We start from the raw sequence: 27,996 nt of genomic DNA, 5'->3' as shown, positions 1-27,996 counted from the left end.
GTGTGTAATATAGTTGGTGGTGTGTATATAGATGTTAGATGGTGGTGTGTAATAGGGGTATATAGATGGTTAGATGGGTGTTGGTGGTGTAATAGGGGTATATAGATGTTAGATGGTGGTGTGTAATAGTGGTATATAGATGGTGGTGTGTAATAGTGGTATATAGTTGGTGATGTGTAATAGTGGTATATAGATGGGGGTATGTAATAGTGGTATATAGATGGTGATGTGTAATAGTGGTAAATATATGTAGATGTAATTGTGGCTATTTTTTGTCCTTTCCCCTTTCTTTCCAACCTGACCGATCACACACTCCTGCACAGCAGCTGTAAGCATGCACAAATACATGTCCTAACGCCTTGATACCAAAGAGAAAGAAGGATTAGGTACCAAAGAGGAAGGATTATGGTTACGGTAAGGAGTTAATTTCAGGGTTAGGTTATGGACGTCGCAAGGAACGTTTTATACCATTAGTTTTGTTTCCGTCCATACTACTGTAAGTGTGACACCGACCTTATTGTTTTGATCGTTCTACTCGTGCCGACCGGCTCCACTGCTGATGACAAAATAATATGAATCTTATGATCGATAATTAACCCAACTCGATGTTTTCCCCTGCTGATTATTATTAACCGTTTTTCATTGATGAGCGGCCGTGAGGCTAATGGGGACAGAACGGCACTCTTCAAATCTACCGGGAGGAAACGTGAATTGCTTTGCCAATGTTAGCAACATTATTCCATTACATACATTGGCAAGCTAGATCAATGCGAGTAGACAGACACTAAGTTAGCAACTCTTCTTTCTGAAAGCCTCGTCTCGTGCATTGAGCAATGGAATAACTAGTGGGGGGCGTCCCTATAGTCTAAAAGAGGCTTCCTCACATTGGGAGCATCTCAATTGTATTTCCTTGATACCCCGGATGTCCCTCTTCTTCTCTTCTCAAAGCACATTGGAGCAGAAGATCCTGACTACTTCATTCCAGTGTCAAAACGGCCTCTCAGGAAATGCTTTTGAGAGGGTTTGAGCGCAATGGCTGTCTTCTGCACTGACCTGACAAACATCGGGACAGACACCAAAATATAGCTTTGGTGCAATTTTCAGAGGTATGTGGTACATTTTCACAACTAAGTACAAAACTCAAAGCAGATCATCCAAAATGCAGTTGATTCAAAACTCATTTTAAATTGACTACAATACACCAAATCAGTCACTTTTCCACCAAACGTAGTGTTTCATCTAGAAATACATGTTTCACATTGCAATACATGTTCATATGGCAGGACGCTTGGCCCCAGTGATGTTCTGGGCCGTACCCACTACCCTCTGTAGCGCCTTACGGTTAGATGCCGAGCTGTTGCCATACCAGGCGGTGATGCAACCGGTCAGGATGCTCTCGATGCTGCAGCTGTAGAACCTTTTGAGGATCTGAGGACCAATGACAGATCTTTCCAGTCTCCTGAGGGGGAAAAGGCTTTGTCGTGCCCTCTTCACGACTGTCTTAGTGTGTTTGGACCATGTTAGTTTGTTGGTGATGTGGACACCAAGGAACTTGAAGCTCTCAACCTGCTCCACTGCAGCCCCGTTGATGAGAATGGGGTCTTGCTCGGTCCTTCTTTTTCTTGTAGTCCACAATCATCTCAGTCTTGCTCACATGGGGCGGCAGGGTAGCCTAGTGGTTAGAGCGTTGGACTAGTAACCGGAAGGTTGCAAGTTCAAACCCCCGAGCTGACAAGGTAGAATTAGTCGTTCTGCCCCTGAACAGGTAGTTAACCCACTGTTCCTAGGCCGTCATTGAAAATAAGAATTTGTTCTTAACTGACTTGCCTAGTTAAATAAAGGTAAAATAAAAAAACATTGAGGGAGAGGTGGTGTCCTGGCACTACACTGATAGGTCTCTGACCTCCTCCCTATAGTCTGTCTCATCGTTGAGGGAGAGGTTGTTGTCCTGGCACTACACTGATAGGTCTCTGACCTCCTCCCTATAGTCTGTCTCATCGTTGAGGGAGTTGAGGATAGGTCTCTGACCTCCTCCCTATAGTCTGTCTCAGTTGAGGGAGAGGTTGTTGTCCTGTACACTGATAGGTCTCTGACCTCCTCCCTAGTCATGACACTACACTGATAGGTCTCTGACCTCCTCCCTATAGTCTGTCTCATCGTTGAGGGAGAGGTTGTTGTCCTGTACACTGATAGGTCTCTGACTGTCTGTCTCATCGTTGACATGACACTACACTGATAGACCTCCTCCCTATAGTCTGTCTCATCGTTGAGGGAGAGGTTGTTGTCCTGATACTACACTGAGTGACGTTTGAAACGCTATTAGCGCGCGCTAACTAGCCAGCCATTTTACTTCGGTTACACCAGCCTCATCTCGGGAGTTGATAGGCTTGAAGTCATAAACAGCGCAATGCTTGACGCACAATGAAGAGCTGCTGGCAAAACGTACGAAAGTGCTGTTAAAATGAATGTTTACGCGCCTGCTTCTGCCTACCACCGCTCAGTCAGATACTTAGATACTTGTATGCTCAGTCAGATTATATGCAACACAGGACACGCTAGATAATATCTAGTAATATCATCAACCATGTGTAGTTAACTAGTGATTATGATTGATTGTTTTTTGACTGTCCGTCGGTCAGCGCAGAATGATGACGTCATCAGAAGGTGGGGAGGCGGTGCTTCTGGTTGGAGAGGGGAACTTCTCGTTCTCTGCCGCTCTGGGCCGGATCGTCGCCACGGATACAAATGACATCACCTCGGGCACCGATGACATCACAAGGGAGACCGATAACATAGCCGGTGGGAGGGGTTTGAGGATCACAGCCACCTGTCTCCAGACCAAAGAGGAGGCGCTACGACACCACGGCTCTCCAGACCAAAGAGGAGCTCCGCGCAACATACACACAATCACACACTCAGGCTCCGCCCACAACATACACACAATCACACACTCAGGTAGCTCCGCCCACAACATACACACAATCAATCACTCAGGTAGCTCCGCCCACAACATACACACAATCACTCATTCAGGTAGCTCTGCCCACAACATACACACAATCACACACTCAGGTAGCTCCGCCCACAACATACACACAATCACTCACTCAGGTAGCTCTGCCCACAACATACACACAATCACTCACTCAGGTAGCTCCGCCCACAACATACACACAATCACACACTCAGGTAGCTCCGCCCACAACATACACACAATCACTCACTCAGGTAGCTCTGCCCACAACCACACCATTAAAGATTGTGGATAAATGAAGACGACTCAAGCCATTTACAGATTTGTGTTAATGGTTTCTGTCTGTGTAAGTGGGTGTTGCTTTTCTTCGTAACATCTGGCTTGGTGAGAGGGAAAAGCTGCTTCTGGTCTCCTTATTGCCCCACCTATCTCTGCCGTCTCTGGGGCACCCCTCCACGGTTCCGGGGCAATAAGAAGACCAGTGTGGCCCGCCTCAACCAAAAAATATAATGTAACACTTTCTCTTCCGTCTCTGACACCATCACACACTCCAATTAGAGACAGGCTGGGTGTGTGTGTGTGTGTGGGTGTGTGTGTTCTACTCTGTTTTGTTTCTGAATGCACAATGTGATGTCCTTATGTACAGTTGGTCTAATGTCTGTCTGTCTGTGTGTGTGTGTGTGTGTGTGTGTGTGTGTGTGTGTGTGTGTGTGTGTGTGTGTGTGTGTGTGTGTGTGTGTGTGTGTGTGTGTGTGTGTGTGTGTGTGTGTGTGTGTGTGTGTGTGTGTGTCAGGTGGGGAGGTGCTGTTTGAGGTGGATTGTACGCGTCTGTCAGAGTGTGTGTGTCTGCGTGGTCGACAGTTTGACCGTGTCATCTTTAACTTCCCTCACTGCGGTCGGAAGAGTGGCGTGAAGAAGAACAGGCTGCTGCTCAAACACTTTTTCCTCAGGTGAGACACACACACACACACACACACACACACACACACACACACACACACACACACACACACACACACACACACAACACAACACGAAATGTATGCACACATGACTGTGAGTCGCTTTGGATAAAAGCGTCTGCTAAATGGCATTTATTTATTTATTTATAACACTGTTGAATCTCATCTCACCTCTAAGTGTGTGTGTGTAGCTGTGTGGGGGTGCTGAAGGAGGAAGGGGAGGTGCTTGTGTCTCTGTGCAACGGGCAGGGCGGGACTCCAGCCGACCGGCCAATGAGAGAGTGGCACAACAGCTGGCAGGTGGTCGCCATGGCAGCAGAGGCAGGGCTTATCCTGAATGAGGTCCGCCCCTTCGATGGCGAGAAACCTGACAGTTACCAATCCACCGGGTATAGGTGAGCTGATGGCGTCTCGGAGTAGGAGTGCTGATCTTGGATCAGATCAAAATTAATGAGAGGATATGGACATCGTGGCAAACCAACCAATCAATCAAATGTATTTATAAAGCCCTTTACCCAGCCTAAAAGCCCACAGAGCAGATACCCGGCGTAAAAGCCCACAGAGCAGACACCCACAGAGCAGATACCCACAGAGCAGATACCCACAGAGCAGATACCCGGCCTAAAAGCCCACAGAGCAGATACCCACAGAGCAGATACCCACAGAGCAGATACCCGGCCTAAAAGCCCACAGAGCAGATACCCGTCCTGAAAGCCCACAGAGCAGATACCCGTCCTGAAAGCCCACAGAGCAGATACCCACAGAGCAGACTCCCACAGAGCAGACTCCCACAGAGCAGAAACCCACAGAGCAGAAACCCACAAAGCAGATACCCACAGAGCAGATACCCACAAAGCAGATACCCGTCCTGAAAGCCCACAGAGCAGATACCCACAGAGCAGATACCCACAGAGCAGATACCCACAGAGCAGATACCCGTCCTGAAAGCCCACAGAGCAGATACCCACAGAGCAGATACCCACAGAGCAGATACCCACAGAGCAGATACCCATCCTGAAAGCCCACAGAGCAGATACCCACAGAGCAGATACCCGTCCTGAAAGCCCACAGAGCAGATACCCGTCCTGAAAGCAGAAGGCAATGCAGCAGCAAACATACCTCACTGGTAGTTAAAGTCTGTTACTGTTAAAGAACGTAGCAAACATTGAATTGAGGTGAAGGCACCCAAAATGAAGGGTTTTGTTGACTGTGTGTTTGTGTGTGTTGTCAGGAGCCAGATACCATGCAGAGCAGATACTCATGTGTTTAAAGCCCAGCGCCCCCAGTGGAAGGACATGAAACAGCACATTCTGGGAGGACGACCATTGACCTACCACATACCTGCTGAACTTTCACATTACATACACAGGTACACACACACACACACATTGACCTACCACATACCTGCTGAACTTTCACATTACATACACAGGTACACACACACACACACTGGCCTACCACATACCTGTAGGGTGACCATGGTTCCTCCAACGTCTGGCACTGCCCACACACACACTGCCCAGGACACAAACACACATTCTGGGAGGACACTGACCACCACATACTGCCCAACTTTCACACTACCCACACAGGTACACTGCCCACACACACACTGACCACATACCTGCCCAACTTTCACACTACATACACACTGCCCACACACACACTGCCCACCACACACCTGCCCAACTTTCACACTGCCCATACACAGGCCCACACACACACTGCCCACACACACACTGACCACCACATACCTGCCCAACACACACTGCCCACACACACACTGCCCACACACACACTGCCCACACATACTGCCCACACACACTGCCCACACATACTGCCCACACATACTGCCCACACATACTGCCCACACACACTACCCACACACACTGCCCACACACACTGCCCACACATACTGCCCACACATACTGCCCACACATACTGCCCACACACACTGCCCACACATACACTGCCCACACACACTACCCACACACACACTGCCCACACACACACTGCCCACACACACACTGCCCACACATACTGCCCACACACACTGCCCACACACACTGCCCACACATACTGCCCACACACACTGCCCACACATACTGCCCACACATACTGCCCACACACACTGCCCACACACACTGCCCACACATAATACTGTCTTTTTTTAAAGAGCTGAAGCAAGGCACATTATTTTCCTTCATATGAAATTGCCACCTAGTTGCCATTGAAATGCATTGGGAGCTCATTTAAATATTGCTGTAGCACAAACAGTATAAATGCCTTCACTACTATTTTCTCCAGCATTCTAAGTTGGGCCCTCCTGTATGCTTTTTAAAAGGCGTTTTCATGTTAATAGTTTCAAATGTTTCAGCTTTAAATAGTTTCCGCTGCAAATAGTCTGGTTATTCATACAACAGAGTAGCAGTGGTGTAAGGGGGGGGCATTGCCAATAGTCTGGGTATTCATACAACAGAGTAGCAGTGGTGTAAGGGGGGGGGGCATTGCCAATAGTCTGGGTATTCATACAACAGAGTAGCAGTGGTGTAAGGGGGGCATTGGTCTGGGTATTCATACAACAGAGTAGCAGTGGTGTGAGGGGGGGGCATTGCCAATAGTCTGGTTATTCATACAACAGAGTAGCAGTGGTGTAAGGGGGGCATTGCCAATAGTCTGGTTATTCATACAACAGAGTAGCAGTGGTGTAAGGGGGGGCATTGCCAATAGTCTGGGTATTCATATAACAGAGTAGCAGTGGTGTGAGGGGGGCATTGCCAATAGTCTGGTTATTCATACAACAGAGTAGCAGTGGTGTAAGGGGGGGGGGCATTGCCAATAGTCTGGTTATTCATACAACAGAGTAGCAGTGGTGTAAGGGGGGCATTGCCAATAGTCTGGTTATTCATACAACAGAGTAGCAGTGGTGTAAGGGGGGGGCATTGCCAATAGTCTGGTTATTCATACAACAGAGTAGCAGTGGTGTAAGGGGGGGGCATTGCCAATAGTCTGGTTATTCATACAACAGAGTAGCAGTGGTGTAAGGGGGGGGGCATTGCCAATAGTCTGGTTATTCATAGAACAGAGTAGCAGTGGTGTAAGGGGGGGGAGGCCGAGCAGTTACCGTAAACACCAGGAAGAGTAGCTGTTGCCTTGGCAGGAACTAATGGGAATCCACAATAAACCCCAGGAAGAGTAGCTGTTGCCCTGGCAGGAACTAATGGTGATCCACAATAAACCCCAGGAAGAGTAGCTGCTGCCTTGGCAGGAACTAATGGGGATCCATAATAAACCCCAGGAAGAGTAGCTGCTGCCTTGGCAGGAACTAATGGGGATCCATAATAAACCCCAGGAAGAGTAGCTGCTGCCTTGACAGGAACTAATGGGGATCCATAATAAACTCCAGGAAGAGTAGCTGCTGCCTTGGCAGGAACTAATGGGGGTCCATAATAAACCCCAGGAAGAGTAGCTGCTGCCTTGGCAGGAACTAATGGGGATCCATAATAAACCCCAGGAAGAGTAGCTGCTGCCTTGACAGGAACTAATGGGGCTCCATAATAAACCCCAGGAAGAGTAGCTGCTGCCTTGACAGGAACTAATGGGGATCCATAATAAACCCCAGGAAGAGTAGCTGCTGCCTTGGCAGGAACTAATGGGGATCCATAATAAACCCCAGGAAGAGTAGCTGCTGCCTTGACAGGAACTAATGGGGATCCATAATAAACCCCAGGAAGAGTAGCTGCTGCCTTGACAGGAACTAATGGGGATCCATAATAAACCCCAGGAAGAGTCCAGGAAATAAACCCCAGGAAGAGTAGCTGCTGCCTTGACAGGAACTAATGGGGATCCATAATAAACCCCAGGAAGAGTAGCTGCTGCCTTGACAGGAACTAATGGGGATCCATAATAAACCCCAGGAAGAGTAGCTGCTGCCTTGACAGGAACTAATGGGGATCCATAATAAACCCCAGGAAGAGTAGCTGCTGCAGGAACTAATGGGGATCCATAATAAACCCCAGGAAGAGTAGCTGCTGCCTTGACAGGAACTAATGGGGATCCATAATAAAAACAAATACAAACAATAATTATTTTTTATTTAACTCGGCAGGTCAGTTAAGAACAAATTCTTATTTACAATGATTCGATGATCGGAGATTCGATCTAGCAATCTTTTGGGTACTGGCCCAACGCTTTAACCACTAGGCTACCTGTCGCCCCAAATAATCAAGGGTCAAAACAACCACACATTGAACATTAACAATAAGCATAGAGGACAGGTTGGTGGTCTGTCAGACACTGTCCCTCATCTCTGCGTTTTATATTTTTGACAGTCACACAAGTTCTAAAAGAATAAAGACATTTCAAATGTCATTATGTCTTTATACAGTGTTGTAACTCTCTCTCTCTCTTTCTCTACAGGGGTTTTCTCTCGAATTCCAATCATCCCGTCAGGCTGGTTCAGGACTTTCTGGTTCAGGCCCTGGAGAGGGAATGGCCTGTCTCCATGGTTACAGAGCCCCTCCCCCTGATCATACACTCCTCCCCCCAGAGACTAAATGCATGTTGCCCTGAGATACAAGACACACACACACATTGCTACTGGCTACACCCCTCCCACACACACACCACTTCACACACACCCTCAGATGATCACAAACACATAGACACTCTACTGGCAGACACACACATAACCTACGACTCAGAGGATGAGGGAAGAGAGAGAGAGTGTAGCAACCGTTTTAAGGAGTGTGTAGGTGAGGGAGAGGAGTGTGTAGGTGAGGGAGAGGAGTGTGTAGGTGTTGGGGGATACATGCTGCGTCCTTCTCTACTGCCTCAGATGGAGATACTGAGAGAGGAGAGAGAACACAGAGAGAGAGAGGAGGTTCTGCATGGTGTGAGCGGCCTAGTCTTTCAGAGAGTTCACATCAGTCCCTGGTCCCCCCCTGCCTTCCACCAGCTCCTCCTCTGGGGAGCATGGCCCAAAGCCTCTCAGTCAATCCCTGACCTGAGGCGGAGTCTGGAGCGTCTACTGACCCCCTATGGGCTTTCCCTGGCTGAGGAGCAGGGGTCTCTGTGGCTGGCAGCCGAGCCAATGGGACGGCTAGGCCGGCTGTGGGCTGATGACCTCACTGATGGCGTCCGTGTGTGTCTGAACCTTGACCTCCTGGCGTCACTGGTCTACTCCCTACCTGACTGGCGCCTGCTCTGGTCACCTGACCCCCGCTTCCTCAACCACTTCCTGCTCCGTCCATTGCCAGAGCAACCGTTCCATCCCTTCTCCCTGTTTCCACAGAGCTTTGTTTATGACATCAGCTTCTGGGCGGGGCCAGACTGGCAGGAGGCAGCGTTTCATGCTCTAGTCAGGGAGGCCAGTAGAGAGATGGTAGAGAACGTTACGCTCATCGACACCTACACACCCAACACACAGACCGACACACACCCTGACGTACCACACACCAACACACAGACCGACACACACCCTGACGTACCACACACCTACACACCCAACACACAGACCGACACACACCCTGACGTACCACACACCAACACACCCAACACACAGACGTACCACACACCCACACCCAACACACACCTACACACCCAACACACACCAACACACAGACACACACACCCTGACGTACCACACACCAGCTAACACACAGTTACAGACTCACACACCAACACACAGACCACACACACATGCCCTCTCACACACACACAGACACACAAACCCACACACACACCTGCAAACCCAACTGTCCACACACACCGTGCATCTCACCCAGGTAGTGTTGACTCTGTCTGTCTGTCTGTGAGAGATGAGTGCAGTGTTGTAATATGCTGTTGGTGTCAGGATGGTGTTGGTGTCAGGATGGTGTTGATGTCAGGATGGTGTTGGTGTTGTGTTGATGTGAGGATGGTGTTGATGTCAGGATGGTGTTGATGTTGTGTTGGTGTCAGGATGGTGTTGGTGTCAGGATGGTGTTGGTGTTGTGTTGATGTGAGGATGGTGTTGGTGTCAGGATGGTGTTGGTGTTGTGTTGGTGTCAGGATGGTGTTGGTGTCAGGATGGTGTTGGTGTCAGGATGGTGTTGATGTGAGGATGGTGTTGGTGTCAGGATGGTGTTGGTGTCAGGATGGTGTTGGTGTCAGGATGGTGTTGGTGTCAGGATGGTGTTGGTGTCAGGATGGTGTTGATGTGAGGATGGTGTTGATGTGAGGATGGTGTTGATGTGAGGATGGTGTTGGTGTCAGGATGGTGTTGATGTTGTGTTGGTGTCAGGATGGTGTTGATGTCAGGATGGTGTTGATGTTGTGTTGGTGTCAGGATGGTTTTGATGTGAGGATGGTGTTGATGTGAGGATGGTGTTAGGATGGTGTTGGTGTCAGGATGGTGTTGGTGTCAGGATGGTGTTGGTGTCAGGATGGTGTTGGTGTTGTGTTGATGTGAGGATGGTGTTGGTGTCAGGATGGTGTTGATGTTGTGTTGGTGTCAGGATGGTGTTGGTGTCAGGATGGTGTTGATGTTGTGTTGGTGTCAGGATGGTTTTGATGTGAGGATGGTGTTGGTGTCAGGATGGTGTTGGTGTCAGGATGGTGTTGGTGTCAGGATGGTGTTGGTGTCAGGATGGTGTTGGTGTTGTGTTGATGTGAGGATGGTGTTGGTGTCAGGATGGTGTTGGTGTCAGGATGGTGTTGGTGTCAGGATGGTGTTGATGTTGTGTTGGTGTCAGGATGGTGTTGGTGTTGTGTTGGTGTTGTATTGTGGAATGATGTTTGTGTCATTGGCCTCCACACTTACCCTGTAATGTCAAAGTGGAATGATGTTTTTCAAAATTTTTACAAATGAATAAAAAATGAAAAGCTGAAATGTCATGACTTAATATGTATTCAAACCCTTTGTTATGGCCTAAATACGTTCAGGAGTACACATTTGCATCATAAGTCACATAACAAGTTCCACATAAGTGGGCTCCCTAGTGGTGCAGTGGTCTCAGGGACTGCATCTCAATGCTAGAGGGCTCCCTAGTGGTGCAGTGGTCTCAGGGACTGCATCTCAATGCTAGAGGGCTCCCTAGTGGTGCAGTGGTCTCAGGGACTGCATCTCAATGCTAGAGGGCTCCCTAGTGGTGCAGTGGTCTCAGGGACTGCAGCTCAATGCTAGAGGGCTCCCTAGTGATGCAGTGGTCTCAGGGACTGCATCTCAATGCTAGAGGGCTCCCTAGTGGTGCAGTGGTCTCAGGGACTGCATCTCAATGCTAGAGGGCTCCCTAGTGGTGCAGTGGTCTCAGGGACTGCATCTCAACGCTAGAGGGCTCCCTAGTGGTGCAGTGGTCTCAGGGACTGCATCTCAACGCTAGAGGGCTCCCTAGTGGTGCAGTGGTCTCAGGGACTGCATCTCAACGCTAGAGGGCTCCCTAGTGGTGCAGTGGTCTCAGGGACTGCATCTCAACGCTAGAGGGCTCCCTAGTGGTGCAGTGGTCTCAGGGACTGCATCTCAATGCTAGAGGGCTCCCTAGTGATGCAGTGGTCTCAGGGACTGCATCTCAATGCTAGAGGGCTCCCTAGTGGTGCAGTGGTCTCAGGGACTGCATCTCAATGCTAGAGGTGTCACTACAGTCCCTGGTTTGAATCTAGGCTGTATTACATCCGGCCGTGATAGGGAGTCCCATAGAAATGGGTGGCCAATAATAAACTGGTCCTGAACATCTCTACATTTTAGAGCATTGTATTTGGTGCTAACCATTCTCTAAGCCTTAGACCGCAGTTGAATTTGGTAATGAATAGTGTGGCTGTTGAGCAAGTTGGAGAGTAAATGCTGGTGTTATCTTAGATTGTAAACTGTCATGTTCAAAACATGTACAAGCGATTTGGAAACTATTCAAACCCTTTGACATTCTCTACACTTTGTTACATTACAGCCTTTTTCTAAAATGTATTAAATTGTTTTCCCCCCCTCATCAATCTACATACATAATACAATACCCCATAACGACAGAATATAAAAAAACAGGTTTTTAGAAATGTCTGCACGTATAAAATATCACATTTACATAAGTATTCAGACCCTTTACTCAGTACTTGTTGAAGCACCTTTGGCAGTGATTACAACCGTGAGTATTATTGGGTATAACTCTACAAGCTTGGCACAATTTGGGGAGTTTCTCCCATTCTTCTCTGCAGATCCTCTCAAGCTCTGTCAGGTTGGAAGGGGAGTGTTGCTGCACAGCTATTTTCAGGTCTCTCCAAAGATGTTTCGATTGGGATCAAGTCCGGACTCTGGCTGGGCCACTCAAGGACATTCAGAGACTTGTCCCAAAGCCACTCCTGTGTTGTCTTGTCTGTGTGCCTATGGTCATTGGCAGCTGAACCTTTGCCCAAGTCGGAAGGCCCTGAGCGCTCTGAAGCAGGTTTTCATCAAGGATCTCTGTACTTTGATGCTGCCACCACCATGCTTCACCGTATGAATGGTGCCAGGTTTCCTCCAGACGTGACGCTTGGCATTCAGGCCAAAGAGTTCAATCTTGGTTTCATCAGACCAGAGAATCTTGTTTCTCATTGTTCTGAGTCTTTAGGTGCCTTTTGGCGAACTCCAAGCAGTCTGTCATGTGTGTTTTACTGAGGAGTGGCTTCCGTCTGGCCAGTCTACCATAAAGGCCTGATTGCTGGAGTGCTGCTGAGATGGTTGTCCTTCTGGAAGGTTCTCCCATCTCCACAGAGAAACTCTGGAGCTCTGTCAGAGTGACCATCGGGTTCTTGGCAGTGGTGTAAAGTACTTAAGTAGTACTTAAAAGTATTTTGACTTAAAACCGGATCAGTGGAACGCTAGCCATCATCCAGTGAAATTGCTGAGTGCGAAATTCAAAATCCAAAATTCGTCAAATTAAACATTCATGAAAATACAAGTGTTACACATCAGTTAAAAGATGAACTTCTTGTTAATCCATCCGCTGTGTCAGATTTCAAAAAGGCTTTACGGCGAAAGCATACCATCTGAAGACAGCGCCCAGCATACAAAAGCATTAAAAACATTTTCCAACCAAGCAGAGGCGTCACGAAAGTCAGAAATGGCGATAAAATAAATCACTTACCTTTGAAGATCTTCCTCTGTTTGCAATCCAAAGGGTCCCAGCGACATCACAAATGGTTGTTTTGTTTGATAAAGTCCTTCTTTATATCCCAAAACGGTCAGTTTAGTTGGCGCGCTTCATTCAGTAATCCACTGGTTTCCCTCGTTCAAAATGGATACAAAATGAATCCCAAACGTTACCAATAAACTTATACAATTTAAGACGGAGAATAGTATGTTCATTACCAGAGATAAATAACGAAGTGCTCGCCCTCACCAGAACGCGCTACAAACACTAACAGCCAAAATGGGAGCCACTTAGAAAAACTACAAATTCTAGCTCATTTTTCAATAAACAAGCCTGAAACTCTTTCTAAAGACTGTTGACATCTAGTGGAAGCCCTAGGAACTGCATTCTGGGGGGACTTTTATATTCCCATTCCCAGCCATTGTAATTAGAGGTGAGCTGAAAAAAAAAATCTGAATGGATTGTTCTCGGGTTTTCACCTGCCATATCAGTTCTGTTATACTCACAGACATTATTTTAACAGTTTTCAAATTTTTCAGTTTTCTATCCAATACTACCTGCATACGGCATATGCATATCCTAGCTTCTGGGCCTGAGTAACAGGCAGATTACTTTGGGCAACTCAGTCATCAGAACTTCAGAATACTGCCCCCTAGCCTTAAAAAGTTAATTAAGTAGTTTTTTGTGGTTTCTGTACTTCACTATTTATATTTTACTCCACTACATTCCTGAAGAAAATAATGTACTTTTTACTCCTTACATTTTCCCTCAATCCCAAAAGTACATTTTGAATAATTAGCAGGAAAATTGCCTAATTCGCACACTTATCAAGAGAACATCCCTACTGCATCTGATCTGGCAGACTCACTAAACACAAAGGCTTCATTTAACACTCACAAAGGCTTCAAATTATGTCTGAGTGTTGAACTGCGACTGGACAATTCCTTCGACCTCATGGCTTGGTTTTTGCTCTGACATGCAGTGTAAACTGTGGGACAGGTGTGTGCCTTTCCAAATCATGTCCAATCAATAGAATCTACCACAGGGGTCTGAATACTTTCGCGAAGGCACTGTAGATTCAATGGTTGTAAAGATGGAGAATGGTCTGTCTGTAATAAAGAGATGCTCTGCTTTTTTACACCACACTCCAAAAAGCAAGTCCTGATCCGTGGTTGATGATGTGGTAGGCACAGCTTGTCCCATTAATAAATTGAGGAGTAGCTGATAACTGCGAAAAAACAAACATTCTGGAATATATACAGTGCCTTGCGAAAGTATTCGACCCCCTTGAACTTTGCGACCTTTTGCCACATTTCAGGCTTCAAACATAAAGATATAAAACTGTATTTTTTTGTGAAGAATCAACAACAAGTGGGACACAATCATGAAGTGGAACGACATTTATTGGATATTTAAAACTTTTTTAACAAATCAAAAACTGAAAAAATTGGGCGTGCTGCCCTGTCTACCACAGGTATATAACGCTGCCCTGTCTACCACAGGTATATAACGCTGCCCTATCTACCACAGGTATATAACGCTGCCCTGTCTACCACAGGTGTATAACGCTGCCCTACCACAGGTATATAATGCTGCCCTGTCTACCACAGGTATATAACGCTGCCCTGTCTACCACAGGTATATAACGCTGCCCTACCACAAGTATATAACACTGCCCTACCACAGGTATATAACGCTGCCCTGTCTACCACAGGTATATAACGCTGCCCTGTCTACCACAGGTATATAACGCTGCCCTGTCTACCACAGGTATATAACGCTGCCCTACCACAAGTATATAACACTGCCCTACCACAGGTATATAACGCTGCCCTGTCTACCACAGGTATATAACGCTGCCCTACCACAAGTATATAACGCTGCCCTGTCTACCACAGGTATATAATGCTGCCCTACCACAAGTATATAACGCTGCCCTGTCTACCACAGGTATATAACGCTGCCCTGTCTACCACAGGTATATAACGCTGCCCTACCACAGGTATATAACACTGCCCTACCACAGGTATATAATGCTGCCCTGTCTACCACAGGTATATAACGCTGCCCTGTCTACCAGAGGTGTATAACACTGCCCTACCACAGGTATATAACACTGCCCTATCTACCACAGGTATATAACGCTGCCCTATCTACCACAGGTATATAATGCTGCCCTACCACAGGTATATAACGCTGCCCTGTCTACCACAGGTATATAACGCTGCCCTGTCTACCACAGGTATATAACGCTGCCCTGTCTACCACAGGTATATAACGCTGCCCTGTCTACAACAGGTATATAACGCTGCCCTACCACAGGTATATAACACTGCCCTGTCTACCACAGGTATATAACACTGCCCTGTCTACCACAGGTATATAACGCTGCCCTACCACAGGTATATAATGCTGCCCTACCACAGGTATATAACGCTGCCCTGTCTACCACAGGTATATAACGCTGCCCTGTCTACCACAGGTATATAACGCTGCCCTGTCTACCACAGGTATATAACGCTGCCCTACCACAGGTATATAACACTGCCCTGTCTACCACAGGTATATAACACTGCCCTGTCTACCACAGGTATATAACGCTGCCCTGTCTACCACAGGTATATAACGCTGCCCTGTCTACCACAGGTATATAACGCTGCCCTGTCTACAACAGGTATATAACGCTGCCCTACCACAGGTATATAACACTGCCCTGTCTACCACAGGTATATAACACTGCCCTGTCTACCACAGGTATATAACGCTGCCCTACCACAGGTATATAATGCTGCCCTACCACAGGTATATAACGCTGCCCTGTCTACCACAGGTATATAACGCTGCCCTGTCTACCACAGGTATATAACGCTGCCCTGTCTACCACAGGTATATAACGCTGCCCTGTCTACCACAGGTATATAACGCTGCCCTGTCTACCACAGGTATATAACGCTGCCCTGTCTACCACAGGTATATAACGCTGCCCTGCCTACCACAGGTATATAACGCTGCCCTGTCTACCACAGGTATATAACGCTGCCCTGTCTACCACAGGTATATAACGCTGCCCTGTCTACCACAGGTATATAACGCTGCCCTGTCTACCACAGGTATATAACGCTGCCCTGTCTACCACAGGTATATAACGCTGCCCTGTCTACCACAGGTATATAACGCTGCCCTGTCTACCACAGGTAAATAACGCTGCCCTGCCTACCACAGGTATATAACGCTGCCCTGTCTACCACAGGTAAATAACGCTGCCCTGTCTACCACAGGTATATAACACTGCCCTGTCTACCACAGGTAAATAACGCTGCCCTGTCTACCACAGGTATATAACACTGCCCTGTCTACCACAGGTATATAATGCTGCCCTGTCTACCACAGGTATATAACGCTGCCCTGTCTACCACAGGTATATAATACTGCCCTGTCTACCACAGGTATATAACACTTCCCTACCACAGGTATATAACACTGCCCTACCACAGGTATATAACACTGCCCTGTCTACCACAGGTATATATTAACTATTTATATATTAATTGGTCATTACAATCTACATTAAACTGATATCAGCGTCATCACCATAGAGACAGGGCCAGGTCAGAGGTTAACTGGTCATTACACTCTACATTAAACTGATATCATCCTCATCACCATAGAGACAGGGCCAGGTCAGAGGTTAACTGGTCATTACACTCTACATTAAACTGATATCATCCTCATCACCATAGAGACAGGGCCAGGTCAGAGGTTAACTGGTCATTACACTCTACATTAAACTGATATCAGCGTCATCACCATAGAGACAGGGCCAGGTCAGAGGTTAACTGGTCATTACACTCTACATTAAACTGATATCATCCTCATCTCCATAGACACAGAGCCAGGTCAGAGGTTAACTGGTCATTACACTCTACATTAAACTGATATCATCCTCATCACCATAGAGACAGGGCCAGGTCAGAGGTTAACTGGTCATTACACTCTACATTAAACTGATATCATCCTCATCACCATAGAGACAGGGCCAGGTCAGAGGTTAACTGGTCATTACACTCTACATTAAACTGATATTATCCTCATCTCCATAGAGACAGGGCCAGGTCAGAGGTTAACTGGTCATTACACTCTACATTAAACTGATATCATCCTCATCACCATAGAGACAGGGCCAGGTCAGAGGTTAACTGGTCATTACACTCTACATTAAACTGATATCAGCGTCATCTCCATAGAGACAGGGCCAGGTCAGAGGTTAACTGGTCATTACAAAACCTGGAGAATAAAAACCTTCTGAAGAAAGACACTGAGTGCAGATGCTTTTATTTAGGGCGTACACACACACACTTTAAACACACTGTAACATGTTTGCATTCTCATTTCAGAAAATGTCCATAATATACAGGTATCTGCAGTAATAGTGGAATGACAGTGTATATAAAAAACAATAATATTATCTAATATGCAGACTTTGGATTCATAGGACTACTGGTCAACCCCTATTCTCACCTTCCAATGTCTTATGGATTCAACAATTGAATCTTTAAAAATGTTATTATAGGCAAGTCAGTTAATTAAGAACAAATTATTTTCAAATGACAGCCAAGGAACAGTGGGTTAACTGGTCTAGGAACAGTGGGTTAACTGGTCTAGGAACAGTGGGTTAACTGGTCAAGGAACAGTGGGTTAACTGGTCTAGGAACAGTGGGTTAACTGGTCTAGGAACAGTGGGTTAACTGGTCTAGGAACAGTGGGTTAAACTGGTTTAGGAACAGTGGGTTAACTGGTCTAGGAACAGTGGGTTAACTGGTCTAGGAACAGTGGGTTAACTGGTCTAGGAACAGTGGGTTAACTGGTCTAGGAACAGTGGGTTAACTGGTCAAGGAACAGTGGGTTAACTGCCTTGTTCAGGGGAACAGTGGGTTAACTGCCTTGTTCAGGGGAACAGTGGGTTAACTGCCTTGTTCAGGGGAACAGTGGGTTAACTGCCTTGTTCAGGGGAACAGTGGGGTTAACTGCTTTGTTCAGGGGAACAGTGGGGTTAACTGCTTTGTTCAGGGGAACAGTGGGTTAACTGCCTTGTTCAGGGGAACAGTGGGTTAACTGCCTTGTTCAGGGGAACAGTGGGTTAACTGCCTTGTTCAGTGGAACAGTGGGTTAACTGGTCTAGGAACACTGGGTTAACTGCCTTGTTCAGGGGAACAGTGGGTTAACTGCCTTGTTCAGGGGAACAGTGGGTTAACTGCCTTGTTCAGGGGAACAGTGGGTTAACTGCCTTGTTCAGGGGAACAGTGAGTTAACTGCCTTGTTCAGGGGAACAGTGGGTTAACTGCCTTGTTCAGGGGAACAGTGGGTTAACTGGTCTAGGAACACTGGGTTAACTGCCTTGTTCAGGGGAACAGTGGGTTAACTGCCTTGTTCAGGGGAACAGTGGGTAAACTGCCTTGTTCAGGGGAACAGTGGGTTAACTGCCTTGTTCAGGGGAACAGTGGGTTAACTGCCTTGTTCAGGGGAACACTGGGTTAACTGCCTTGTTCAGGGGAACAGTGGGTTAACTACCTTGTTCAGGGGAACAGTGGGTTAACTGCCTTGTTCAGGGGAACAGTGGGTTAACTGCCTTGTTCAGGGAACAGTGGGTTAACTGCCTTGTTCAGGGAACAGTGGGGTTAACTGCCTTGTTCAGGGGAACAGTGGGTTAACTGCCTTGTTCAGGGGAACAGTGGGTTAACTGCCTTGTTCAGGGGAACAGTGGGTTAACTGCCTTGTTCAGGGGAACAGTGGGTTAACTGCCTTGTTCAGGGGAACAGTGGGTTAACTGCCTTGTTCAGGGGAACAGTGGGTTAACTGGTCTAGGAACAGTGGGTTAACTGGTCTAGGAACAGTGGGTTAACTGGTCAAGGAACAATGGGTTAACTGGTCTAGGAACAGTGGGTTAACTGGTCAAGGAACAGTGGGTTAACTGGTCTAGGAACAGTGGGTTAACTGGTCTAGGAACAGTGGGTTAACTGGTCTAGGAACAGTGGGTTAACTGCCTTGTTCAGGAACAGTGGGTTAACTGCCTTGTTCAGGGGAACAGTGGGTTAACTGCCTTGTTCAGGGGAACAGTGGGTTAACTGCCTTGTTCAGGGGAACAGTGGGTTAACTGCCTTGTTCTCAGGGGAACAGTGGATTAACTGCCTTGTTCAGGGGAACAGTGAGTTAACTGCCTTGTTCAGGGACAGAACGACAGATGTTTATCTTGTCAGCTCTAGTCCAACACTCTAACCACTAGGCTACTCCTATGGAAACTTTCACGATAAAATCAAACCATTGTATTTTTTATTCACATATATTTCGTGCATAAAGGTTCTCCAACGCTGTTAGTATATTTATTAATTGTATAAAAACTTTCCTCTCTAAATAATAAACAAGATCAGAGTATATTTTTATCTACCAATTGTTGCTGAAAAGTAGATGAATATGCATATATTTCATAGTAGATGAATATTTTTTCATCATATATTTCCATATATTTCATAGTAGATGAATATGCATATATTTCATAGTAGATGAATATGCATATATTTCATAGTAGCTGAATATGCATATATTTCATAGTAGATGAATATGCATATATTTCATAGTAGATGAATATGCATATATTTCATAGTAGATGAATATGCATATATTTCAGTGATCCCTAATATTCTAAACCGTTCTCTCCATGTATTAGAGTCTGTAGAGAATTAAAGGTACACCAAATTTAAAGGGATGGCTTTAGATAAAAGTACTGAAAACCCTATTTAATGAAATGACTCCACAAGTAAATGAATGACTCCACAAGTAAATCTGTTAGCCAGCAAGTGGGAGGGATTTCAGCAGTTGTATTAAATGTATTCAGCGGCGAACGGGAGCTGTGCAAAGCTCATTATGCACCTGGCTCATTCTGCACCTGGCTCATTCTGCACCTGGCTCATTCTGCACCTGGCTCATTCTGCACCTGGCTCATTCTGCACCTGGCTCATTCTGCACCTGGCTCATTCTGCACCTGGCTCATTATGCACCTGGCTCATTATGCACCTGGCTCATTATGCACCTGGCTCATTATGCATACCAACTACAGAGAAGTATGAATTCAAGGGGTGTGTTCTGAATCGGGCCTATCATGACTAAATTATTGTTGTCATGTTGTGGTCAGGCAGCAAGGGAAGAATGGGACAAGATCTGAACAGGAGGAGGATGAGACAGGAGGAGGACAGGACCAGGCTTTGGTGTCTCAGGCACAGCTGGGGTCAAGGTTCATGACCTGACAGTGACCCCACAGGGTAGGGCAGCATAACAGGGCCATGCACACATACAGACTGTCAGTAGCTGTCAATAGCTGTCACTGTCAGTAGCTGTCACTGTAGCTGTCAGTAGCTGTCAGTGTCAGTAGGTTTCACTGTCAGTAGCTGTCAATAGCTGTCAGTAGATGTCACTGTCAGTGGGTTTCACTGTCAATAGCTGTCACTGTCAGTAGCTGTCAGTAGATGTAACTGTCAGTAGATGTAACTGTCAGTAGATGTAACTGTCAGTAGATGTAACTGTTAGTAGTTGTAACTGTCAGTAGTTGTAACTGTCAGTAGTTGTCACTGTCAGTAGTTGTAACTGTCAGTAGTTGTCACTGTCAGTAGTTGTCACTGTCAGTAGCTGTCAGTATATGTCAGTAGTTGTCGCTGTCAGTAGCTGTCAGTGTCAGTAGGTTTCACTGTCAGTAGCTGTCAATAGCTGTCACTGTCAATAGCTGTCACAGTATCTATCACTCTCAGTAGCTGTCAGTAGCTGTCACTGTCAGTAGCTGTCACTGTTAGTAGCTGTCAGTAGCTGCCACTGTCAGTAGCTGTCACTGTCAGTAAACTGTCACTGTCAGTAGCTGTCAGTAGCTGTCAGTAGCTGTCAGTAGTTGTCAGTAGATATAACTGTCAGTAGTTGTTACTCTCAGTAGCTGTCAGTAGCTGTCACTGTCAGTAAGCTGTCACTGTCAGTAGCTGTCACTGTCAGTAGCTGTCAGTAGCTGTCACTGTCAGTAGCTGTCAGTAGCTGTCAGTAGCTGCCACTGTCAGTAGCTGTCACTGTCAGTAACTGTCAGTAGCTGTCAGTAGATATAACTGTCAGTAGTTGTCACTCTCAGTAGCTGTCAGTAGCTGTCAGCTGTCAGTAGATATAACTGTCAGTAGATGTCACTGTCACTGTCAGTAAGCTGTCACTGTCAGTAGTTGTAACTGTCAGTAACTGTCAGTAGTTGTAACTGTCAGTAGTTGTAACTGTCAGTAGATGTAACTGTCAGTAACTGTCAGTAGTTGTAACTGTCAGTAGATGTAACTGTCAGTAACTGTCAGTAGTTGTAACTGTCAGTAGTTGTAACTGTCAGTAGATGTAACTGTCAGTAGATGTAACTGTCAGTAACTGTCAGTAGTTGTCACTCTCAGTAGCTGTCACTGTCAGTAGCTGTCAGTAGATATAACTGTCAGTAGATGTCACTGTCAGTAACTGTCAGTAGTTATAACTGTCAGTAGTTGTCACTGTCAGTAGCTGTCAGTAGATATAACTGTCAGTAGTTGTCACTGTCAGTAGCTGTCAGTAGATATAACTGTCAGTAGTTGTCACTCTCAGTAGCTGTCACTGTCAGTAGCTGTCAGTAGATATAACTGTCAGTAGTTGTCACTGTCAGTAGCTGTCAGTAGATATAACTGTCAGTAGTTGTAACTGTCAGTAGCTGTCAGTAGATATAACTGTCAGTAGCTGTCACTGTCAGTAGATGTAACTGTCAGTAGATGTAACTGTCAGTAGTTGTCAGTAGATATAACTGTCAGTAGTTGTCACTGTCAGTAGATGTAACTATCAGTAGCTGTCAGTAGTTGTCACTGTCAGTAGCTGTCAGTAGATATAACTGTCAGTAGTTGTCACTGTCAGTAGCTGTCAGTAGATATAACTGTCAGTAGTTGTCACTGTCAGTAGATGTAACTGTCAGTAGCTGTCAGTAGATATAACTGTCAGTAGCTGTCACTGTCAGTAAGCTGTCACTGTCAGTAGATGTAACTGTCAGTAGATGTAACTGTCAGTAGTTGTAACTGTCAGTAGCTGTCAGTAGTTGTCACTGTCAGTAGTTGTCAGTATATGTCAGTTGCTGTCACTGTCAGTAGCTGTTAGTAGCTGTAACTGTCAGTAGTTGTTAGTTGCTGTCACTGTCCAACCACTCTTTGTAGCACTTCCCACCCAGACTGCCCTCGTTCCCATAGTAACCCACAGTGGCCTCCTTCCCATAGCAATCTACACTGGCATCATTCCCATGACGACCCAGGCTTCTCTCCTGCTGTTCAGGGTTACCATAGCGATCCAGGCTGGTTTGGTAAAGACCGTCTCTATAGTGACTAGTGTTGTACAGCTCACTGCTCTTCACCACACGGCCATGAAGACCCAGTCTGTTGTTGTACGTCCCTCCGTTGCCGTGACAACCCAGACTGTTATCGTGCGTCTCTCCGTTGCCATGACGACCCAGACTGTTGTTATAAACCTCTCGGTTACCATGCCGACCCAGACTGTTGTTATAAACCTCTCCGTTGCGACCCAGACTGTTGTGGTAAATGTCTGAGTCGTCTTTGCGTCGCCCCAGACTAAGGTCGTAGAGTTCAGAGGTCAACTGGAAGTTGCTCTCTGTGCTGGCCAGCGTGACGAAACCACTCTCCGTGTCTCGCAGACCCCCCAGATTGTCATAGTCACCAGGGGACATGTCGGGGGAGGAGCCTAGGAGAAAGAACACAGGCCGTTACTATGGAGAAACAACAGGATCAGTGTTCCCCTTCCCCTTTGAATGAGTCATGTGTAACTGCATACAAAGAGTTTGTCTGAAAGTGGGAGGATCAACACCAGTGGGTGTGTCGAAAGCTAGACTCGCGAAGCCATAACTCTAAAATCACGTTGTTGTCACGCTTCCCTTTGAGGTCTGGGGAATTTTGTTTTAGCAAAACTGGTGTGAATGGACCGCTGGCTCCAAGTGGCTACATGTTGATTGGATGTTACATTTCAAGACCCCTCCCCCACATGCCTGTTGTTGCTATGTGTTTTGTTATCGTCACTGTTTTCAGATGAGGTAGGACACATTTTACAGAGTTGTTCTGTTTGCTAGTTTGCAAAATAATAACAATTTATTACATTTCAAAAGCGCTTTTCATTATACAATAATTATCTCAAAGTGCATCAAATTAAAAAGAAAAATAGTTTAACAATTTAAACAAATACATGTAACCATGTCATGAGAGCAACAATCAAAGTTTAGGAGGAAGCTTAGGCCATCCGGTAATTTATAAAAGAAAATACAAAATATCACATTTACAAACACTACCGTTCTAAAGTTTGGAGTCACTTAGAAATGTCCTTGGTTTTGAAAGAAAATTAATGTTTTGGTCCATTAAAATAACATCAAATTGATCAGAAATAGAGTGTAGACACTGTTAATGTTGGAAATTACAATTGTAACTGGAAATGGCCAATATATTTACCCGCAAAACACCAGTCTCAACTTCAACAGTTAAGAGGCGACTCCGGGAGGCTGGCCTTCTAGGCAGAGTTCCTCTGTCCAGTCTCAACGTCAACAGTGAAGAGGTGACTCCGGGAGGCTGGCTTTCTAGGCAGAGTTCCTCTGTCCAGTCTCAACGTCAACAGTGAAGAGGTGACTCCGGGATGCTGGCCTTCTAGGCAGAGTTGCAAAGAAAAAGCCATATCTCAGACTGGCCAATAAAAATAAAAGATTAAGATGGGCAAAAGAACACAGACACTGGACAGAGGAACTCCCGGAGTCACCTCTTCACTGTTGATGTTGAGACTGGTGTTTTGCGGTTCCTATTTAATTCAGCTGCCAGTTGAGGACTTGTGAGGCGTCTGTTTCTCAAACTAGACACTCTAATGTACTTGTCCTCTTGTTCAGTTGTGCACCGGGGCTTCCCAATCCTCTTTGTATTCTGGTTAGGGACAGTTTACGCTCTTCTGTGAAGGGAGTTGTACACAGCTTAGTACGGGATCTTCAGTTTCTTGGCAATTTCTCGCATGGAATAGCCTTCATGTCTCAGAACAAGAATAGAAGAAAGGTCTTTGTTTCTGGACATTTTGAGCCTGTAATCAAACCCACAAATGCTGATGCTCCAGATTTGTTTTTATTTGTTTTATTTATTTAACTAGGTCAGTTAAGAACAAATTCTTATTTTCAATGAAGGCCTAGGATCAGTGGGTTAAATGTTTACCTTGTCAGCTCGTTGATTCGATCTTACAACCTTTCGTTTACTAGTCCAACGCTCTAACCACTAGGCTACCTGCCGCCCAAGATACTAGTCTAAAGTAGGCCAGGTTTATTGCTTCTTTAATCAGGACAACAGTTTCCAGCTGTGCTAACATAATTGCAAAATGGTTTTCTAATGATTAATTAGCCTTTTAAAATGATAAACTTTATATTAGATAACACAACGTTCCATTGGAACACAGGAGTGATGGTTGCTGATAATGAGCCTGTGTATGCCTATGTAGATATTCCATTTTAAAAAACTACAGTTTCCAGCTACAATAGTAATTTACAACATTAAAAATGTCTACACTGTATTTCTTATCAATTGAATGTTATTTTAGTGGACAGAAAATGTGCTTTTCTTTCAGAAACAAGGATATTTCTAAGTGACCCCAAACTTAGAAGTTTACATGTGACTGAATTCAAACCAATTGCAAACAGTGCATGTTTCTTAACTCATGTTATTGGATGCACACAACGTGAAGAAAAGTATGAATGTTGCTGCAGAAGTTGAACCTAACAACAGGTGAAAAGGTCGTTTCTGCCAGCCTTTCCAGACAGACATTTTAACTACCAGGGGCACAAGCAGTTCTTATGGGGCCAGTGCACCATTTGGCCTCTGCCGAGGTTACTCTGCCGAGGTTACTCTGCCGAGGTTAGTCTGCCGAGGTTAGTCTGCCGAGGTTAGTCTGCCGAGGTTAGTCTGCCGAGGTTAGCCGAGGTTTAGCCGAGGTTACTCTGCCGAGGTTACTCTGCCGAGGTTAGCCGAGGTTTAGCCGAGGTTATTCTGCCGAGGTTACTCTGCCGAGGTTAGCCGAGATTTAGCCGAGGTTACTCTGCTGAGGTTTAGCCGAGGTTAGCCAAGGTTTAGCCGAGATTACTCTGCCGAGGTTACTCTGCCGAGGTTTAGCCGAGGTTACTCTTCCGAGGTTACTCTGCCGAGGTTACTCTGCCGAGGTTACTCTGCCGAGGTTACTCTGCCGAGGTTACTCTGCCGAGGTTAGTCTGCCGAGGTTAGTCTGCCGAGGTTAGTCTGCCGAGGTTAGCCGAGGTTTAGCCGAGGTTACTCTGCCGAGGTTAGTCTGCCGAGGTTACTCTGCTGAGTCTTTAGTACAAGGATGATCCACAGTGTACATTAGAAATAGTCTCTCGTTACCATCCTGCAGTACCGCAGAAGTCTACAGTCAGGAAGACATACTGCAGCAGTCTACAGTCAGGAAGACGTACTGCATAAGTCTACAGTCAGGAAGACATACTGCATCAGTCTACAGTCAGGAAGACATACTGCAGCAGTCTACAGTCAGGAAGACATATTGCAGCAGTCTACAGTCAGGAAGACATACTGCAGCAGTCTACAGTCAGGAAGACATATTGCAGCAGTCTACAGTCAGGAAGACATACTGCAGCAGTCTACAGTCAGGAAGACATATTGCAGCAGTCTACAGTCAGGAAGACATACTGCAGCAGTCTACAGTCAGGAAGACATACTGCAGCAGTCTACAGTCAGGAAGACATATTGACTGTCATTAGTATATTCTACAATGTTTTATCATTCATTATTATTATAATCCACTTCGTCATTTTAACAGTTTCTTCCTTAACAAAAAAGTTGGATGCAAACTTGTCTCGAACTTACAGTTAAAAACACTAAATTATAAGTCAACCACTGCTGTTTGACACTGTATGTAGAGAAGGGATGAGGAGAGCAACAGCCCAACATGACTGCTGTTTGACACTGTATGTAGAGAAGGGATGAGGAGAGCAACAGCCCAACATGAGCACTGGATGTAGAGAAGGGATGAGGAGAGCAACAGCCCAACATGACTGCTGTTTGACACTGTATGTAACATGACTGCTGTTTGACACTGTATGTAGAGAAGGGATGAGGAGAGCAACAGCCCAACATGACTGCTGTTTGACACTGCAACAGCCCAACATGACTGCTGTTTGACACTGTATGTAGAGAAGGGATGAGGAGAGCAACAGCCCAACATGACTGCTGTTTGACACTGTATGTAGAGAAGGGATGAGGAGAGCAACAGCCCAACATGACTGCTGTTTGACACTGTATGTAGAGAAGGGATGAGGAGAGCAACAGCCCAACATGACTGCTGTTTGACACTGTATGTAGAGAAGGGATGAGGAGAGCAACAGCCAAACATGACTGCTGTTTGGCGCATCTCTTCTTTTTTACAATGTGTGCTACATTTTCTTGTCTTTTACCATAAAAGCACATAGATGTGAAATAGATGAACTATTTTTATTTTATTTGATGCCTCGACACAATCCTGTCTTGGAGCTCTACGGACAATTCCTTCGACCTCATGTTTAATCAAGTTGTAGAAACATCTCAAGGATGATTAATGGAAACAGGATGCACCAGAGCTTAATTTTGAGTCTCATAGCAAAGGGTCTGAATTATGTAAATAAGGTATGTTTTTATTTATTTTGGGTGTAGATTGATGAGGCTGTAACATAACATAATGTGGTGAAAATGAAGGGGTCTGAATACTTTCTAAATGCATTGCAAATACCTGGAATATTTCCATTTTGGAGAATGGGTTAAAGTTATGTACAGTAACACCAGGCGTAAAATGTTCAATATAGGCTACTTCTCAGAAAGAATTAAACTGTCAAGAGGAGTAAAACAAGGTTGTCCACTATCGGCATATCTATTTATTATGGCCATCGAAATGTTAGCTATTATTATTATTTATTTAACCTGCCGCGGGTGATGTGGAGGTAAACCCAGGCCCTGCATGTCCCCAGGCACCCTCATTTGTTGACTTCTGTGATCGAAAAAGCCTTGGTTTCATGCATGTCAACATCAGAAGCCTCCTCCCTAAGTTTGTTTTACTCAATGCTTTAGCACACTCTGCAAACCCTGATGTACTTGCCGTGTCTGAATCCTGGCTCAGGAAGGCCACCAAAAATTCTGAGATTTCCATACCCAACTATAACATCTTCCGTCAAGATAGAACTGCTAAAGGGGGAGGAGTTGCAGTCTACTGCAGAGATAGCCTGCAAAGTAATGTCATACTTTCCAAGTCCATACCCAAACAGTCCGAACTACTAATTTTGAAAATTACTCTCTCCAGAAATAAGTCTCTCACTGTTGCCCCCTGCTACCGACCCCCCTCAGCTCCCAGCTGTGCCCTGGACACCATTTGTGAATTGATCGCCCCCCATCTAGCTTCAGAGTTTGTTCTGTTAGGTGACCTAAACTGGGATATGCTTAACACCCCAGCAGTCCTACAATCTAAGCTAGATGCCCTCAATCTCACACAAATCATCAAGGAACCCACCAGGTACAACCCTAACTTTGTAAACAAGGGCACCCTCATAGACGTCATCCTGACTAACTGGCCCTCCAAATACACCTCCGCTGTCTTCAACCAGGATCTCAGCGATCACTGCCTCATTGCCTGTATCCGCTACGGAGCCGCAGTCAAACGACCACCCCTCATCAGTGTCAAACGCTCCCAAAAACACTTCTGTGAGCAGGCCTTTCTAATCGACCTGGCCCGGGTATCCTGGAAGGACATTGACCTCATCCCGTCAGTTGAGGATGCCTGGTCATTCTTTAAAAGTAACTTCCTCACTATTTTAGATAAGCATGCTCCGTTCAAAAAATGCAGAACTAAGAACAGATACAGCCCT

The 27,996-nt window shown here is 45.9% G+C and overlaps 1 protein-coding gene across 1 annotated transcript; it reads left to right on the top strand.

Annotated features, from left to right (window-relative positions):
• Positions 1-510: 510 nt before the first annotated feature.
• fdxacb1 (ferredoxin-fold anticodon binding domain containing 1) lies at positions 511-10,297 on the top strand. Its single transcript, XM_046336427.1, has 8 exons — positions 511-1,106; positions 2,640-2,865; positions 2,920-2,955; positions 3,768-3,924; positions 4,128-4,331; positions 8,356-9,374; positions 9,414-9,469; positions 10,265-10,297. The coding sequence occupies exons 2-8, from the start codon at positions 2,646-2,648 to the stop codon at positions 10,295-10,297; spliced, it is 1,725 nt and encodes a 574-aa protein (XP_046192383.1). The 5' UTR covers positions 511-1,106; positions 2,640-2,645.
• The last annotated feature ends 17,699 nt before the right edge of the window (positions 10,298-27,996 follow it).

This window comes from Oncorhynchus gorbuscha, unplaced genomic scaffold (genome assembly GCF_021184085.1).
Source record: "Oncorhynchus gorbuscha isolate QuinsamMale2020 ecotype Even-year unplaced genomic scaffold, OgorEven_v1.0 Un_scaffold_1051, whole genome shotgun sequence".
NCBI classification, from domain to species: Eukaryota; Metazoa; Chordata; class Actinopteri; order Salmoniformes; family Salmonidae; genus Oncorhynchus; species Oncorhynchus gorbuscha.
Note: the sequence above shows the minus strand (reverse complement) of the source record. Positions and strands in the feature narration are given on the sequence as shown.

Bases quoted from the DNA above. Each gene is read 5' to 3' on its own strand.
- fdxacb1 (XM_046336427.1), top strand. From the start codon at position 2,646: ATGATGACGTCATCAGAAGGTGGGGAGGCGGTGCTTCTGGTTGGAGAG. The intron at 2,956-3,767 runs GTAGCTCCGCCC...TGTGTGTGTCAG, and splicing joins ACACACAATCACACACTCAG to GTGGGGAGGTGCTGTTTGAG. The intron at 9,470-10,264 runs GTACCACACACC...TGTTGGTGTCAG, and splicing joins AGACCGACACACACCCTGAC to GATGGTTTTGATGTGAGGAT.